The sequence below is a fragment of the Eutrigla gurnardus genome (genome assembly GCF_963514095.1).
Source record: "Eutrigla gurnardus genome assembly, chromosome: 12".
In the NCBI taxonomy this organism is placed as follows: Eukaryota; Metazoa; Chordata; class Actinopteri; order Perciformes; family Triglidae; genus Eutrigla; species Eutrigla gurnardus.
In genome coordinates this window covers 26032056-26050384 of record NC_139926.1, presented here as the reverse complement: position 1 = coordinate 26050384, position 18329 = coordinate 26032056, and the positions used below count along the sequence as shown (strand labels likewise).

The window sequence follows — 18329 nt, the reverse complement described above, 5'->3', positions numbered from 1 at the left end:
GTCAACAATAACGACAACTCAAATCGCCTCAAACAATGTCAGCATGAATAAGTAAACAAAAACATTACACAAAAAAACAAGAATATTGGTATTTATTAACGTTTTATTGCAGTAAAATTGTCATAAATACACAACTAAAACACAAAACACAAAAAGCAGCTATTTTTTGTTTTAATGCCTTTTTGAAAGAAAACGTATTAGTTATTTGTCTAATATTAGTGTGCGTGGATAAAAACAGATGAACTATTGCAGGAGCATCACATAAAATACATTTGTAAACAAGTTGCTTGGTTCCACTAAGACCGGATGGTTGCCGTTGCTATGACAACAAGTGAAAGCTACCGCTAGCATCTTAGCCCAACACAATCATGGGACGTTGAGAAGCAAATTTCCCACTTTATAAACTTTTTCTCCTAATCTTGCCCCCTCTCATCGTACGTTTGTTTCCCCGTTTTAACGTCGTGACTTCGCTAACATCCCTTCGTCTTCTTCTTCCTCCCACAGTCACCCAAAGTGCGCCCTTACTCGGCGATGGACGGCGTCCCCTTCTTCCTCAGCAGAGTGAAACCCGAACCGCCTGAAGACCTGCTCGCCCACGACCTGCACTTCCACACGCAGACGGAGCCCGTCGACCTGTCCATCAACAAGCCCCGCCCCCCCTCCTCCTCATCCGCCGCCCCCTTGTCATCCTCCCCTCTCAGATACGCCTTCTCACCGTCTTCTCTATCGCTGTCCTCCTCCTCATCCTCCTCATCCTCCTCCTCGCCGTCGGTCATCACCTCGGCGGCGTCGGTGCTCACGCCGGGACCCGGGGTCAGAGGTCAGCCGTATTTGCACATCCTGCACTCTGTGCCGCCGCCTCCGTCCAGCCCTCTGAGCCTGCAGGGGGCGGCGAAGCTGGCCAGCCATGTCCACCGCATCCCCGTCGTGGTGCAGTCGCTGCCCCTCATGTACACCACCGCCGTCCGGTCGCCCTCCAGCCTCAACAACGCCATCATGCTACCTCTGCTGGACGAGGTGAAGAGCCAGGGCAAAGGTGAGATGTACTCCATATTCATACCGGTCTCTCTGTGGGGAATTCTGTTCAACCTCTTCTTCCAGTTAGAAACACTGTAGTTTGAGAGATGGATGATGCATTATGATTCATGATTAGTTATATGCATATCAGCTTACAAGGCTTGTTTAAAAAAAAAAAAACGGAGCCGAGAGAGCGGGGCAATACTCCAAGAAAAAAAGTTGCAAATTTGAGAATTTATAATCTCGCAAATTTGCCACTTTATAAATATAAATAGCCGATATATAAACAAGTTGCTTGGCTCCGCTAACACCGGATGTTTGCTGTTGCTATGACAACAAGTGAAAGCTACTGCTAGCATCTTAACCCCGATCAATAAACACCCATAAGATGACAGTTTGTCCTCATATAAATAAAAGCAACAATAAGCATCAACATCATCACCCTAAGGACCTTAACGAGGCGTCGTCACACGTTGGGATGATTCATTAGAAAAATGAACGTACATTCATGGGAAGGTAGCTAGCATAAATGCCGGTTGTTAGCATCGTAATAAACCCACAAATTAGCGATTTTTTTCTCAGAATATTGCCCCCCTCTCTCGGCTGCATTTACTTATTGTTTTTCCTACAGTGAACACGCCGTCGTATTGTTTGGATTGTCTCCACCCTTATATAATTAAACACCCACAAAAGAAAAGGGATTGGACCAACCATTTTTGAAAATAAAACATGGTCCAGGTCCTCAGTAGACCGGGTCAGGATGACAGGAAGTGGCTGCAGCACTTCTTATTTTATGGCCCAGATGTCCTTCAAAGAGTTTGCAGAAAGCTGGCGGCCCCTCAGGCGATTAAGGGCTCCTATCTTTACCCTCCATAGATTCTCTGGTGCAGAGGGGCCACACCTTTCTTTCTTTCACTCTGGAATCGAAAACATCCGGGCGGTTCCAGTGTTACTGTGGACCTCGCTGGCTCGGACCAGACCAGTTATTGGGTTTCTCCCTGGGTGTGGTTTTTACTGCCGCCGGGCCGACAGAAGGTGTTTCTGTCCAAAACCCTCAAGCCGCCAACACTGTTGGTTGTAAAAAAAGAGAGGGGGTTTGCTTCATGTCACTCCCCTGCAGGATAGATGAACACGCTCGGACTCAAACCTGTGCACGTTACCGCACGTACGAGCAAACACGTGCGATTAGAGCTCTGAGACAGGACGGACTCTCGGTCCCAGCAGAGACGGGCGTTCTATGTCTGAAGGACAAGGGAGGGGCAGGAAAAACAAGACTTGCGTAAGAGGGTGTGGACGGATTATCGAAGATGGGTGGCACTCTTCACAAAACACACACACACACACACACACACACACACACACACACACAGTCCAACATCAGCTGTGCCCCTCCGCTCAGAAAGCTCCGAACACGAAGGAAATGGGATAAATGAGTGTTGAATGTTGGGTGTGGTGGATGCAGTCACTTTTAATGACATCGCAACCGGCAGACAAAACACGAACGTTTGGCCATTTATTGCACTTAATGTGACTTAATGAGAACATTTACATAGATATTCCCACAGTCAGAGTCAAATAAAAAGAAATAATGAAGCGCCACGAGGTCGGGGCGGCAACCTGGGAAGTGAACAACATGAGGAAGTTTCTTAAACTGGCGTCTTACATGACAGGAGCAACATGGAAAGTCTTGGAATTGATGAATTTAAGGCTACAATGAAATGTTATTTTCATTGTTGATTAATTAATTATCTTTTCTTTTGATTATTCAGCCTTAGTATGTAAAAAAAGAAATGCCCACTGAATGTCTTCAAATGTCAAATTTTGTCTGGCCAACACTTTGAAACCAAGCAGCGACCTCCGGTTCTGAAAGTGCCTTAAAACTGTCAAAACTGTCAGGGGATGCTTTAGGGGGCGGGGCTTACCTGCTGATTGACAGGTCGCTACCATGCTACCAATGCTAGTTAGCTACTAAGATGACTTTAACACTTAGCTGTGAAGTTGAACCTTCAATTATAGAAGCTAACTTTGTTAGCAGCTTCAACACCAGAATCCAGATGGATCCAGATCCAGGAAGGGTGCAGATCCACCCGTCACTCCTCCACTGTCCAAATATGGTCACTTCCTTCACTGGTAGCACGAATACTATATAGCGACAGCCAAAATGCCATATTCAAGGCTTCAAAACACAACTGGTGGCGTCACCATGACAACGTCCACTTCTTACATACAGTCTATACAAACGTCATATTACTAGATTTTTCTCTTTTTTTTGTATCTTATCTGGACTTTTATTGTTTGACGGTTGGAGTCGTTGTCATCCGTAGAGTTATTTTCTACATATGAAGTTTGACGTGAGGGCGAAGTTCAACCCGGTTTGACTGGATTCAAACCGAACACTCACAATGATGAAGTCTCAATGATGAAGCTTTCAAACATAGATACTAAACACACACACACACACACACACACACACACACACACACAGGTTGGCCATCCTCTTTAAGAGAGGGCGGGTGCCCTTCCTTTTCACTGCTTGCTGTCTCCCTGTCTCCGGCAGGAGGTTGCCATGGAAACAGGGCTTGACTGGAAACAACAGGAGAGAAAAAGAAAAGAAATCCGGTGCTCTGCCCACCTCTCCACCACTCCTCCTTTGTGTCCCTCGCTCAAAAAAAAAATACCCCCTTTCCAGCACACGATGCATTTCTAACTAATTACAGGTTTTCCATAAGGACAGGCGAGCCGGGGTGACCACTCTGCATATCTTAGTCGACAACAGTTAGACCCCCCCCCCCACCATCTCCTCCAGTAATAACACCATGTCTACTCCTAACTCTAGACCCTTATTATGGGCCATTATGGCCACGGTCTCGGCTGAGGGGGCAGAGGAGGTGAAGTCCTGATAGCTTTTATAAAAGCGTACAGTAAAAACCTGAGGATGTGGCAGAGCTGGGTGGAAAATGTATCACTATATACAGTATATATATATATATATATATATATATATATTAGCTATTGTAATATCTTCAACAAGCAGTTTAATTCAGTGAAATTCAGGGAACTTTTGTTTTGACAAGTAGTCTCGTTTTTTTTAATATTTTTTTTTCTTTTTCTTTGACATTCGTCTCTTGAGTTATCCAGGATGTACGCAGCCTGTATCCATGGAGACGGAGATAGAGAGAGAGAGAGAGAGAGAGAGAGGACAGAATGGCTGCAGGCTCTGGCAATATCTCCAATGAGCCGTCCGGGGGAGAAGTTGTCACAACTTTTTGCCGCTAAAGCTCAGAGGCTCTCGTTGCTATAATAACATGCTAGCTGGGTTAAAATGTTTTTTTTCTCGGCTACTGTAGCCAAAAAATGAAAAATAAATCAAAAAGAAGCTGGTTTTCTAATCACGAGGATGTTCTGCTAAAAAAAGCGGGTAGATTCAGATTTTTTTTATATTTTAAATATTTGAGGCCTTTTTATGTGGGAGTGTCATTATTGTGAATCTGATTCTCTGTCAGTCGAACATGTCAGAGAGCAGAGTGGCACACATGCTTTTAACTTGGACATATTTAGTATTCTCTCTCACACACACACACACACACACACACACACACACAATGACGAATGTTCCCGTGTCCCGTCCTCGCAGCACACACGGACCACAACGGCCTGTCGCCAAGGCAGATCAAGAGTGACAGCGATGACGACGACCTGCCAAACGTGACCTTGGACAGTGTTAATGAGACTGGCTCCACGGCGCTGTCTATAGCCCGCGCAGTACAAGAGTGAGTATCTGAACACGTGTGTGTGTGTGTATGTGTGTGTGTGTGTGTGTGTGTGTGTGTGTGTTTGGACTGTGTTGAAAAAAAGAAATCCTCATATCTCTGACTTGAGCTGTTATTTCTGTTCTGTGTTGTCACAGTAAAAATGTTTGGGAAGTTTGGACTTGATCCTCTGCTGTTATATTTGGTGATGTTGGGAGTTTCGCTTCTGAGAAGTGAAGCCGACACTGAAGTGCCTTAAACCTGCATTCTCTCTGCTGGCCACCAGGGGGCGACTCCTCTCTGGTTGTATAGAAGTCTATGAGGAAATGGTCCTACTTCTCTCTGCTGGCCACCAGGGGGCGACTCCTCTCTGGTTGTATAGAAGTCTATTAGAAAATGGTCCTACTTCTCTCTGCTGGCCACCAGGGGGCGACTCCTCTCTGGTTGTATAGAAGTCTATGAGAAAATGGTCCTACTTCTGTCTGCTGGCCACCAGGGGGCGACTCCTCTCTGGTTGTATAGAAGTCTATGAGAAAATGGTCCTACTTCTCTCTTGATGTATTATCTCAGTAAACATTGTAAACATGAGTTTATGGTCTCAATCTCTAGTTTCAAGTCTTCTTCAATCCAGCATGATGTTCATTTAGTACATTATGGTCCATTTAGAGTCCACCAGACCAGAAAGCAGGGGATGCTTTTGGGGGGCGGGGCTTACCTGCTGATTGACAGTTTTTTTGAGAAAATAAATACACTAAGAAGACATGTATATGTAGTTTTTACATTTGTTGGTCCTTAAATATATAGAAAATATCTCATAATAATAAAAGTGATGACTATTTGAGGAGAGATTATTACATTTAAAGTCTAAATGTAATGAAAAAATAAAGCATTTTCAACCTTTTTCTTGTATATCACATCGCTGGACATCATTTTTTTAAAAACAATATATTCATAAGTCAAGTCATATATCATTTTTTTAATATCCTTTCTTCCCTGTAAAACTAAAAATATCAGCCCCTCAGACATCGCCTCTCTGGGGAACACTTACAGTCCAGAACTTCTGTTTGACTCCAGCAGCTCGAATGTTTTAGAAAGTTGAGAATAATATCCCTATAATTGCACATTGTGCATTTATGTGCGTGGGCGTTTGTCTCCGGCTCCGACTTCCTTCTGCAGCCGACGACAGCTTACGATCGGCGTCCTGATCAGAAACAGGAAATAAGACGCAGAGTAACCCTCCCTTCCCCTGCCCCCCCTCACCCCCCCCCTTCCTCCCCTGCCGCCCATAAACCCAACAGCAGTCATGACCAGCAGCCTGGCCAGACTCAACTGAATGCCCGGAGGACTTTTTTTATTTAGACTAACTGTAAGTGAGAACGTTCCAGGGCTCCTGGAGAATCCTGCTAATGATGCAGCAGCATTAACGAGACCCAGGACCCCCCCAGCTGGCTCCGGGTCCTGGTGCTGACGGTCCAGCTGACGGACTTGGCGTATACGAGTGTGTGTTGTTTGTTTGTGCGTTGCCATCGGTGTCAACATCGACAGCGATGAAACTCCATGAATAATTGTGGAGGCAGCGATGTGGTTCAGACTGGCCAAGTGGTGCAAGTTAGGGTTAGAGGTTAGGGTTAGGGGTTAGGGTTAAGGGTTTAGGGGTTAGGGTTTAGGGGTTAGGGGTTAGTGGTTAGGGATTTGGGTTAGGGATTAGGGATTAGTCTTTAGGGGTCAGGGATTAGGGTTTAGGCTTTAGAGGTAAGGGGTTAGGGTTTGGGTTTATGGGTTAGGCTTTAGGGGTTAGGGTTTAGGGTAAGGTGTTAGGGTTTAGGGGTTAGGATTTAGGCTTTAGGGGTTAGGGTTTTGGGGTTAGGGTTTAGGGTTTAGGCTTTAGGAGTTAGGGTTTAGGGGTTAGGATTTAGGCTTTAGGGGTTAGGGTTTTGGGGTTAGGGTTTAGGGTTTAGGCTTTAGGAGTTAGGGTTTAGGGTAAGGTGTTAGGGTTTAGGGGTTAGGATTTAGGGTTTAGGCTTTAGGGGTTAGGGTACTCCTTTTGGACCAAGGCATTGTGAGGGCTCAGTTCGGAACCTACAATCTGGAACCAGTTCTTTGAGTCCTGACAACCAAAGAACCGGCTCTCGGACAGGAAACTGGTTCCAGAACGGCACCAACTCTTGAGCGGCTCACGAACCAAGTCTTGCTTATTAGTTAGTTGTGGAAACTATTGGACGCAAAATCCACTCAGTGGTCGGTGGAGTATCGTCCTCGGCGGAAGTACAAAACAAACTAGAGGGGGCCTCGACGTAGTCCACCATTGTTGTTGTTATGCTTGAAGTTAGCGTGAGTGTTTCTGGGGAGTGTTCTGAGAAGGCGAAGCCAGCTGCAAACCAGAACCAGAACTAGGACTAGGACTAGGTTTCTGGGAAGAGCGAGTCTCTCTGGAGGACTCAGGTTTCCAGGCGGGTTGTTGGACGGGCTGAGAGGAAATCACCAGCCGGGCCTCAGCGAGGTCCTTGCCAGGGTCCCTGCCTGCCACTCGGTGCATGTGCACATTCCACGTGCACGTGCACGTAAGCATTAAAAACCCCTGCGTGTTTTCGCGGGCCGTGCACGCCCGTGGATGCAACAGCTGGTTGCAGAAGGAGGTCAGCCATTGTCAACAGGAACACAGACTCGCATGTTTGTCTGCGGAAAACAAAAGCCGTCTGTAGTCGCTCGTCGTCTTGAGTTACACGCCGGCTTCTTCTGGGGAAGAATGTGCGTTCTGGTCGTTGGCTCGGCGCTCCGCGGACATCTGCAGCGCAACAGAAGCCGACGGCACTTTGTGTTTTTTTTATTTTGAAACATATCAGCCTCATTGTGTTTCTCTGAGAGACGAAAAAATAAAGATTTGCTTTTACACAAGTAAAGTCATGAGGAGAAGGATGGAGCCTCCAATCCAGGTATCCATGTATAAATAAGTGAGTGAAGGGAGTGTGTGTGTGTGTGCGTGTGTGTGTGTGTGTGTGTGTGTGTGTGTGTGTGTGTGTGTGTGTGTGTGTGTGTGTGCGTGTGCGTGTGTGTCATGTGCTTCTTGGGCAGCCTCCTCCTCCATATTCATGCGTTTCCCCGGGGACGGGTGGATGGGCTACTGTGGGAGACAGTTAGAGGTGTGTGTGTGTGTGTGTGTGTGTGTGTGTGTGTGTGTGTGTGTGTGTGTGTGTGTGTGTGTGTGGAAGGGTTGTCTCTGCTGAAGTCTGGCTGGTCCCCGAAGGCCCGGGGGGGGGGGGTCGAGTCTTCCTGTGCACACACACACACACACACACCATTACTGTAGTTCTGTGCAACTATACAGAAATCTGCATTGTGTTTGCATCTTGCAGGTGACACACTAACTCTTTGGGGGAGGGCATAAAAAGGGGGCGGGGCACAAACGGAGACCTGACACAGGGTTCAGCCCCCCCCCCTCCCCGGTGCTCACATGAGAAAATACAACCGATCGATTCTCACAAAAACAGCTACGACACAAATACATGTGGTGTTAAAAGTTAAAGACATAAAGATTTGTTGTCTGTGCCAATAAACACACACACACACAAACTCACACACACTCACACACACACACACACTCACACACACACACACTCACACACACTCACACACACACACACACACACACACACACACACACACACACACACACACACACTCACACACACTCACACACACACACACACACACACACACACACACACAATGGTGTTTCTTGTTCTCTACCGTTCTGGAGTGCCGTGATCTTTTTTACGATGTATTTAAAGGTACGGTAAGCTGCCGATATAAATAGCGACTTCGAGCAGAACGGATCCTCGGTGGAACTTTGTGAACCGACAAGAAGCATGAAAATACTTCTAACTGCTGTCTAAGAACTACAACAACACACCATATCATCGCCCATGAATTAGTTAATTGTCTGTTCGATTGATCGTTAGCCCTAGCCTGCTAAAAAATAGTTAAAAACGTTAATACTTTAATAACCAGGTGCAACCTCCGGGTCTGAGAAGTGAAGCCTGGCCACCAGGGGGCGACTCCTCTATGATTGTATAGAAGTCGCTTAGAAAAATATCGAGTTTTACTTTTTTGGTTTAAATGCTGAAATTTTATGTTTTGTTTTGTATTTTTTGGTGACTTGCTTTCCTCACAAGAATCGTTAAAATGTCACCTGAGCTAAAACTTCACTGATTATCTTTGATTTGCTGACTAGCTCGTAACGTCTGTGTTTCTTTGAGGTAGTCGTAGTACGTGTCACCGTTTCTACGAGGAACCCTGAACCGGATCAAACCAGGACTCTGTGGTTCTCGTTAGACCCTGTCATACCCGAACCTCCTAAATGAAATCACTATCAGGGAGTCATAGATGAAGTCAGAAAGTAAACATCCGTCTCATCTGCAGGATGAAGTTGGAATCATTTTCGTCTTTTAAAGCGCCAAACAAATGTGATGCATGAATTAATCTCACCTGGATGATTGGGACGCATGATGTAATCATTGCACATAAACAGGATTGTGTCTAAAAACGAAATTATTCCAAATATAAAGTTGGAATATTTTATTATATATATTAAGAATAATTTATACATTTTTATTATAGTGTTAAGTGGCGTTTTGGTTGGAGTCTTTGCTGTCTGCAGGGCGGCAGTCCTGATTGGACACTAATCATCAGGTATGTGACACACCTGGACTCGTCGAGTCCCACACCTGGACTCGTTGGGTCCGGTGCATATAAGCCTGAGCAGCAGGAGGATCTGGTTGGCAGATCTCCTCTTTTCTTTTGTTTTCACACCACGCATGCAGCACGTTGCCATGCATCCACTCACAGATTCCTCCCATATTCATATACTGTACATCTGTTTTATTTGGTTTTACGAAGTTAGGAAGGAACTAAACCCTGGTCTCAGATCAGTCCTCCGGGTGTCGGTTAGGGGTCTGAAAAAGTCAGCCCTGCTGGTTTTCATGTTTTTGTTTTCATCCCCAGCGTTAACTTAATGTTCACGCCAAAGAGGGCGTCGGCCTGTCGAGGAGACGCTTGTCTCTCTATTAGATCAGTACATGATAATCTCATCAATCACTTCTATTTAAAACGTTCCCCTTCAGCTCCATGAATACGCTGCTTTGTCTAAATGTTTGGTTTTGACATCACGCTGCAGTGTGATGTTTTCTGATGAGAGAGGGGAAGAGGGGGGAGGAGAAGGAGGGGGATGTGAGGGGAGTGGGAGTCCACTTCATATCTGACCCGTGTGCTCATTTCCTGTTCGGCTTCAGATTGGCGGCGAGCCAAGAGCAACAGGTGATCCGCTGACGTGCACGCGCATCTCAATTTGCGTGTGTGTGTGTGTGTGTGTGTGTGTGTGTGTGTGTGTGTAGATCTGACTAGCAAAGAGAGAGAGAGAGAGACAGGAAGTGGGCTGTGTGTGGTGGAGACAGTTCACTGGAGGGCCTGTCTGGCTTCCCCCCTTCACCCTCCTACCTGTCTCTCAGCATCACTGCCTCCTGGGTGTGTGTGTGTGTGTGTGTGTGTGTGTGTGTGTGTGGTATTCAGAGAAGTGAAACATGTGGATGTGACGCCACATCACACCGACAAACACACAAACAAGTTGCACTTAAAACACACACTGTTGCTGCAGGACTGCACTGCTGGAAGCAAATGATTATGATCAATGATTATTGATTATTGACGAGTTGACTAGGAAGGAAACGTGATGATGAAACCCATCGATGACAGAAAACGAATCAAACCTCCATTGAGGTAAAACTCCTTTAACCCTCCACTTGTGATTGATGGAAGCAGAGGAACTCTCACTGTACAGCAGTGCAGCACTGCCACCTGCTGGTGAAACTGCTGTACTACACCTCACATGAGAAACATGGAAACCGGATGCATTATAATGTGTTATTATATTGTTTTTGATGCAGTTATTATTCTTTGCATGAAGCAAGATGACACTTATTTTCCTGCTGGGGCTGTGCTACCTTTTATTTTAATTAAAACAATATTAATTTCTTGTTTTTAGTTTGTTTTAGTTTATTTTCTGTGTGCAGCTCCACAATTCAATCAGCAGCACAGTAATGAGAACCTGCTTGGACTTCACATGTCTAACGATGCTTCTCTGTCGTCCCGTTGCAGCTCCATGTCACCGTTCAGTATTGACAGCATACGGCGCCCTCGGAGGTCGGAGTCGCCCGATTCCAAAAAGAGGAGAATTCACAGATGTGACTTTGAGGGCTGCAATAAGGTTTACACCAAAAGCTCCCACTTAAAAGCACACCGGAGGACGCACACAGGTCAGTTTACAAGGCTCCGGAGCTGGACTGTGATCACATGTAAATGTTGTCTCGGAGTCTGAGGGTCAGATTATAATCTGGAGGAAGTGGAGAATGTGCACGAAGACATTTTCTCAAACTGGTTTCTGCTGGTTCAAAAGTAGTTCTGACTAGAAGACAAAGATTCAAATCCAAACACGTCCAACACAAATCCAAACACGTCCACAAAGTGCAGGACTATCTGGACTCAAATCAGATTATTAATCCATAAAGATGATGATTCTGGGACGTAAACACCATTTATTATTGGTCCGTCAAACATACAGGGGACAACTTTCTGCACATTTTGTCTTAAAGGGCCGGTCTGCAGCCCTTAAAGGGCCGGTCTGCAGCCCTTAAAGGGCCAGCGCGCAGCACTTAAAGGGCCGGTCTGCAGCACTTAAAGGGCCAGTGTGCAGCACTTAAAGGGCCAGTGTGGTCCATCAGTGTCCATCAGTCTGCACTTTAACTGCATTATAACGATAATGCACCGTAAGTTCAGACAAGCAAGTTTAAATATAGCAGAAGAAGGATAATAAAACATATTGATTTTTTATTTCTGGATGCCTGAAAATGCATCCAGAAATAATATGAATTAACAATGTGTAGTTTGAATTATAAGAAGCCAGCAGAAACATAATGTGTGTCTAACTAAACAATGATGTTTCTGTTGAAGTCATGTGAATGTTTGATTGTTCAACACTGTTTTATTCAGATACGACATAAAGGCCTTTAGCTATTCTCACACAACATTAGAGCGTTTTTTATTCATGAATAAAGCATCGAATACGACCGCTAGCACAATGTGCTGCATGACGTCAGAGCCATAAAACTTTAGACATAAGAAGCTACGAATCAAAACAGAAAAACAGAAAATATGCATGTGAATAAAAACGTATGAAGGCGTAGGGATGGAAGTTAAAGATCAGCAACCAGTTAGAAGACAAGTGGATTAAAACCAAAAGAATAACTAAATATGAGTAAAAACCGAGATGTTTTAAAGGGATCTGATGGACGTGCGTTTCCTGTTTCCTGTTTCCTGCAGGGGAGAAGCCATACAAGTGCACCTGGGACGGCTGCACGTGGAAGTTCGCCCGCTCCGACGAGCTGACGCGGCACTACAGGAAGCACACGGGCGTGAAGCCCTTCAAGTGCGCCGACTGCGACCGCAGCTTCTCCAGATCCGACCACTTGGCGTTGCACCGGCGGAGACACATGCTGGTCTGAGTCCTGATGGGCGAGAGAGGGGGGGGGGGGAGAGCGAGAGAGGGGGGGAGATCACAAACACAGGCAGGAAGGGGGGAGCGGGATCTCCCTATGAATGTTTCTCAGCTGGCCTGGACGCACAAAACACAACACACACTCTCATCCGTCGGGAGGAGGGAAGATGAACAGGGTCTCTTCTGGATCCTCTTCGGGGGGGCGGGATCAGGATCTTGTTGTTATTGTTATTCTTTGGAGTATAATAGGGAACTGTCTTTTACAGCACTGTTTGTAAATGTTTTCACTTTTTTGATTTTTAAAGATGAAGTCGCACTCTTTGTTTGGACACATAAAAAATTATCTATATAATGGAATTTTTTTTTTTTTTGCAGTTTTTTTTTGTTTTGTTTCATTATTGTTGAAAATGGCTGCTTTTTCCAGCACTCATAATGTGAAAGACCCCGGATGTGTTGGGATGGGGATCCGGTGTGATTTTAGATCCAGATGGGGGTCACAGAAAAAGGACTTTTTTTGGAGGGGGGGTCTAGTTGGAGTTCCAGGCAGCGTTGTCGCTGTGAGTCTGATTAATGACCAGCAGAGGGCGCCATTCCACCACAGATGTTTTTCTTTCCCTTCCTCCTGCTGTGAGGAATCATCATCCCCATGTTGGACTTTTTCATCGCCACAAACATCATCAGCACTTTTTTTGTACACGTTCATCGTCACACCAGCGAAGAAGAAACATTTCTACGACGCCCCCCCCCCCCCCCCCCCCCTCTACGTTTGAGCCTCTTTTCTTTCTCAAACAAAACAAACAAACAAAAGAGACGAGAAATCTTTTTGGTGGAATTTGTGCTGTGATTAGCAATCAGTAAAAAAAAGTGCAATCTTTTAACGGATTTTCAGTATGTTTTTGTTTATTGAATTTTGTTTTTCTTTTTAAATGCCTGCTTGTTTTTTTTGCTTATGTTTGACTCGAAAAAAAAAAAAAAAAAAAAAAAAAAACACAACCCCTCATGTACAGAGAACTTTGAAAACAATCAGAGGAGATTTTACAGGATGTGAAGGAAAAAACATAAAAAAAAGAAAAAAAGAAATACAGAGGCACCTTACAGACTCATTCTGTCCCCCGTTTTTTATTCATCCGGCTCTGGTTTCTCACAGCCGGGTTTTCGAGGGCGAAACAGGAAGTCATGTTTCAACGCCACAAGCTTGAAAAAGTGCGTCCGTTTAACGGGGATCATTCTGCCTGACGGACGATACACAAGAAGAGCAATACGTTGAGAACAGAAGTGATGTTCTGTTTGCTGATGTCATTATCGCTCCCTTTTGATTGGTCCGTGGCTCAAAGGCTCTAAATCGGATGTGTCTCAGTTATAGTTTTGTTGTTGTCGTTTGTTTCAAAGTCACTTGAAATGTCCTCACCTCGAATGTTACCGGACTTCCCTGAGATTTGGCTCTTAAAAAGTAGGAAGCACACATTTACAACACACACATATTCATAATGCACACATGAAATACACAACGAGACTCACACCACTTTCACCTTAACAAGGAAATCAAATGAAAGATGTTTTTTTGTTACACTGTTTTAAAACCTGCAGACTCGAACCTCGTTCCTTTATTATTTCATCGTGCTGCTAAATGCATTTATTGGACCGAAGCCAGTAAAAAGATACGGCACCTTGAAAACACACACACACACACACACGCGCACGCACACACACACACACACACACACACACACACACACACACACACACACACACACACACACACACACACACACACACACCTGCACACTTCTCAGTAGCCAAAAAACCAAGGAAGTCTTTACCACAAATGTATGGCATCATAATTTATGTTTATATTGTTTGCTCACATGTCATTTGTACGACGGCGTTTTTGGGTCACTGTAGGAAAAAAAAAAAAAAACAGAGCCGAGAGAGGGGAGGGGCAATATTCAGAGAAAAAGTCACAAATTTATAAAATCGCAAATTTGCAACTTTATTATAGAGGTCACAGAGGAAGTAAACACGTTGTTTTGACCAGATGTTGCTGTTGCTATGACAACAAGTGAAAGCTACCGCTAGCGTCTTAGCCCAACCGCCCCCGATCAATAAACACCCACAAGATGACAATTTGTCCTCATAAATAAAACCATCAATAAGCATCAACATCATCACCCTAAGGACCTTAACGAGGCGCTGTGATGTGTTAATTAGAAACATAAATGGATACGTTCATGGGACGTTGGCTAGCATTAATGTTGGTTGTTAGCATCGAAACTCACAAATTTGCAACTTTTTTTCTCCAAATATTGCCCCTCTCAGCTCTGTTTTTTTTTTTACCCTACAGGGGTCTTACATTACGCCCGGTGGTATTAATACATTTTTTTTTTGGCAACAAAAAAAAAAAAGAAGAAAATTGCATATCAGCACCTTTTTGTTTGTTTATTAGTCAGAAAGTTTTTCCAAATTATTTTATTTCAGATGTCAATTTGTAAAAAAAAACAATAATCATCATCATCATCATCATCGTCGTATTTTATCCTCCATATAATGTATGATGTTTTTATTATCGAGGGCCACTTCATCTTTGCATATAACTCTTTTTTTCTTCTGTAAAAAGGAAAAATCTTTTTGAAATGTTGTAATATATGTGATAGTGAAGATAAAAAAAACTTATTACAAAGTTCTACAGCCTGTATATATATATACGTTGGAAAAAATAGGGCTTTTTTGATTAGTAGATGCAGGAAAAATACATTTATACATGTAAAGTCTGTAATTTATCTAATTTGATACGTGCAGTGAAACGGGGCTAACGGTAATCCATCGTGTGTAAATGATCATACGTGACGTTCTGGAGCTTTTTTTTGGTGGTTAAATACTTTTATGATTTTATTTTATCCCCTGAGGCTGAACCAGTGTTTGCTCTGAATTAATTTCCACACGAAGACGACCGTGTGATGGTACTCGATATCCTCCCTCCCACAGTGTTTATATATATATATATATATATATATATATATATACTTTACTGCCCCCGGACTAGAAATTGTCTCCTCCAGCACATATCAGTCGTCCTCTCCGGTGTTCAGTGTTTTTTGCCTTAATGCACCACTTTTCTCTCTTCACTCGATTCGATGAATACGGTGTCTGCACATGGAACAGGGTGTGTTATATTATATTATATTTCCCCGTCCTCTCTCTTTCCTTCATTTTTAAAAAAAGCATAATTTTGTAACGGTAACCAGGGTCAAAGTTATGCAATAATAATAATAATAATGATGATAATAATAATAATAATGATGATGAATGAATAGTGCCTCATATTGCAAACCTGTAATATCAAACAAGTTTTTTCAACACGCGTGCTCAAATTAATAAAATGGGATTTTTGTTTTGTTTTGAAGAAGAAAGGAACAAAAAAAAGCACAGACAACATTATGCAAGTCGGACCTTTAATGTTGAACTTTGTTTTTTTTTCGCACTGAGCCTTACGCCATCACAATGCAGCGTCCTCCCACACTTTCACAGGCGGTCGACAGCCCGCCTCCTCACCTTTTCCTTTGCTCGCAATAAGTCACTTCCTGTTTCGGCTTCATCACGCCATCGTGGAAGACGACGAGGAGAAGACGGCGGAATTTCTGATCTTTTACTCTTTTATCAGTTCGATATCTGCTTTACTTTCTGTGAAACATCTGCTTTTTGATTTTCCTGAGAATCTTTTTTGAGACATTTAAAAGTTTAGTGAAAGCCTATGTTTCGAAGTTTTTTGCCGATTATTACGTACAGTAACCGTTATTGTTCCCGTATTTATGTAAAGTGAGTGTATTGTAAATATATTCTCATTCTTACTGTAAAAATGTAAAAAAAAAAAAAAAAAAAGGAGAGAAAAGAAATGTGATATTGCTCAGAGGAGATTCTGCTCAAAGAATTCCACGTCTGTAAAAGAAAATTTTTAATCCTGATATTTTTCAAAAACTTTCAAGAACAGGTGTCCTTTAAAAACTTTTTTTTTTCTGTTACACTTTTCTTTTTTCTCCAAGAGTTGTTTAAAGTATCCAGTCAGTGTTTTGCCTTTTCTCTGTATTTTTCATATGGATGGAGCTGTGAAATAAAAAAAAGTTCAAACATATACATGTATATTAATATGAATGGAGGCATGAAGGTTAATAAAGTTGCATTTTGTATGTAACACGCTGGTGTGTGTGTGCAGCTGGTCTGTGACTGAGACGGGGGTTCGATACCCGAGTCCCGTACTCACGTTCTCCGGCATTCAGAAACATAATCTCAGTATCAAAAGAGGGGACGTTTTTAAATTATGGATGACAGAACACGGAGTACAGTACACGGGGAACCCTGCAGCAGGAGGAGAGCGTGTGTGTGACGCCCGCTTGCTTTATTCCGGTGACGTGGGAGGTATTTTAGGAGGCTTTAAGCTGAAGCTCGAGGTGAGAACAGTACATCCTGTCCGCCGTTAAAACTGGACCTGGATGAATGTTTCTGTCAGCCGGCAAAAAGGGATTCACACGATTACAATAACAAGGTTTCAATTCCCACTTTGCATTTCAGTGCAGTGTATCACACACACACACACACACACACACACACACACACACACACACACACACGTTGGTGGATAGGAGTGATCCTGTAACGGCGTCCGCGGGGAGCTTTTCCTCCGCCGCCAGGACAAGCTCAGACAACGGCGCCGCTTTGAACAGCCTCTCTTGGCACCTCTCGGCCGTGACTCACGGCGAGGATTCCAGACCGTTTACCGAACAAAAGGAGGAGAAATTATTGTGTTACACAAAATTGGTCCTAAAGGTCAAGTGCGTAAGAGGGCGTGGGCCGGAACACAAAGTCTGAAAACACGTGTTTGGCCAAAAGCCACGAAGAACCGGAAAGAACTCGAACAAACGTTCTAGTCTCGACTCGGACATAGACACGTGGGATCGAACAACCCGCTTCACCTCTGAGCCACTAAGAAAATACCTGTTCTCTTGATTTGTAGCAGCTCTCCTTCAGAGGCATTTAGAATCGACTCGTTACTGACTTTTCTTAAAAAACATCGTTGCTATTTTCATACAAAATGCAAGTATTTTCCTTATTCTTACTCATAACCACCTGTGTTGACCTTTAAAGTCATAATATATATATTTTTTAATCCCTGGTCATATCCTGCACCTATTTCACAATATATGCCAAAAAGAAAATTACATTAAAACCAACATTATTTTTATATCAAAACCCAATGTTTCCTTTTCTTCCTGGAAAAGAAAACATGATGCATGATTACATCAGCTGGTACCAACAGATGTCAATCAATAGCATGACATCCATCAACCAATCAGAGCCGGAGAAGACGGCCAGCTAATCTTTTCAACCATCTAATCAGATTCCTCCACGTTAAAAAGTAACGTCCCGTCTTTCCTGTTTCACGAAGAAAACACGTCGCCTTCTGGAAAACTTTACCTCCACTTTAACATTAAGCTGGATCTCATAAAACGCTGTAAAAATTACAAAAACACCCTCAATATTTAAAGAAAATCAGACATTCCAAAATAAATATTCAACACAGAAGCTTTATTTGTACTGTGAGGGTCACATGGCTCCCCCTTTAATCTCCCGTGACACAACATACTGTTACACCAAATACTTGTCATGTCAAAATATTTGTGTTTATATCTGATTTAAAAGTATTGCAAACAATTCACTCCGCTGAGCCGGAGAGAGATGACAGCGTGTAACAATATTCTACTACTTGATCCTTCTTAGACTAAATAAAAATAAAATAAACTCTGTAATTAAAAAAAGAAGACAATCAATGCATTGTATCTTAAACAGCAGATACAAAAAAATATATATTTATATACACATCTTAACAAATTAAAGAGATTTAGATTGTTCTCCCTGAACCAAATTGTAAAAAGAAACTTGGTCATAAATAGAGATTGCTGTGTGGAAATAAGGAGGGGCAGCCAACAGAAGAGAATCATTTAAGTAGAACCTGATAAAAGAACATT

The 18329-nt window shown here is 43.4% G+C and overlaps 1 protein-coding gene across 4 annotated transcripts in view; it reads left to right on the top strand.

Moving 5' to 3' along the window:
• Positions 1–16505, top strand: part of klf12b (Kruppel like factor 12b) — a 36360-nt gene extending 19855 nt beyond the window's left edge. For all 4 annotated transcript variants that reach the window (XM_084022989.1, XM_084022987.1, XM_084022990.1 and 1 more), the window contains exons 3-6: positions 505–1036; positions 4652–4787; positions 10917–11074; positions 12138–16505. In XM_084022989.1, the coding sequence (XP_083879115.1) occupies positions 505–1036; positions 4652–4787; positions 10917–11074; positions 12138–12319 (1008 nt within the window). In that variant the 3' untranslated portion in view covers positions 12320–16505. The remainder of the gene's footprint in view (positions 1–504; positions 1037–4651; positions 4788–10916; positions 11075–12137) is intronic.
• The last annotated feature ends 1824 nt before the right edge of the window (positions 16506–18329 follow it).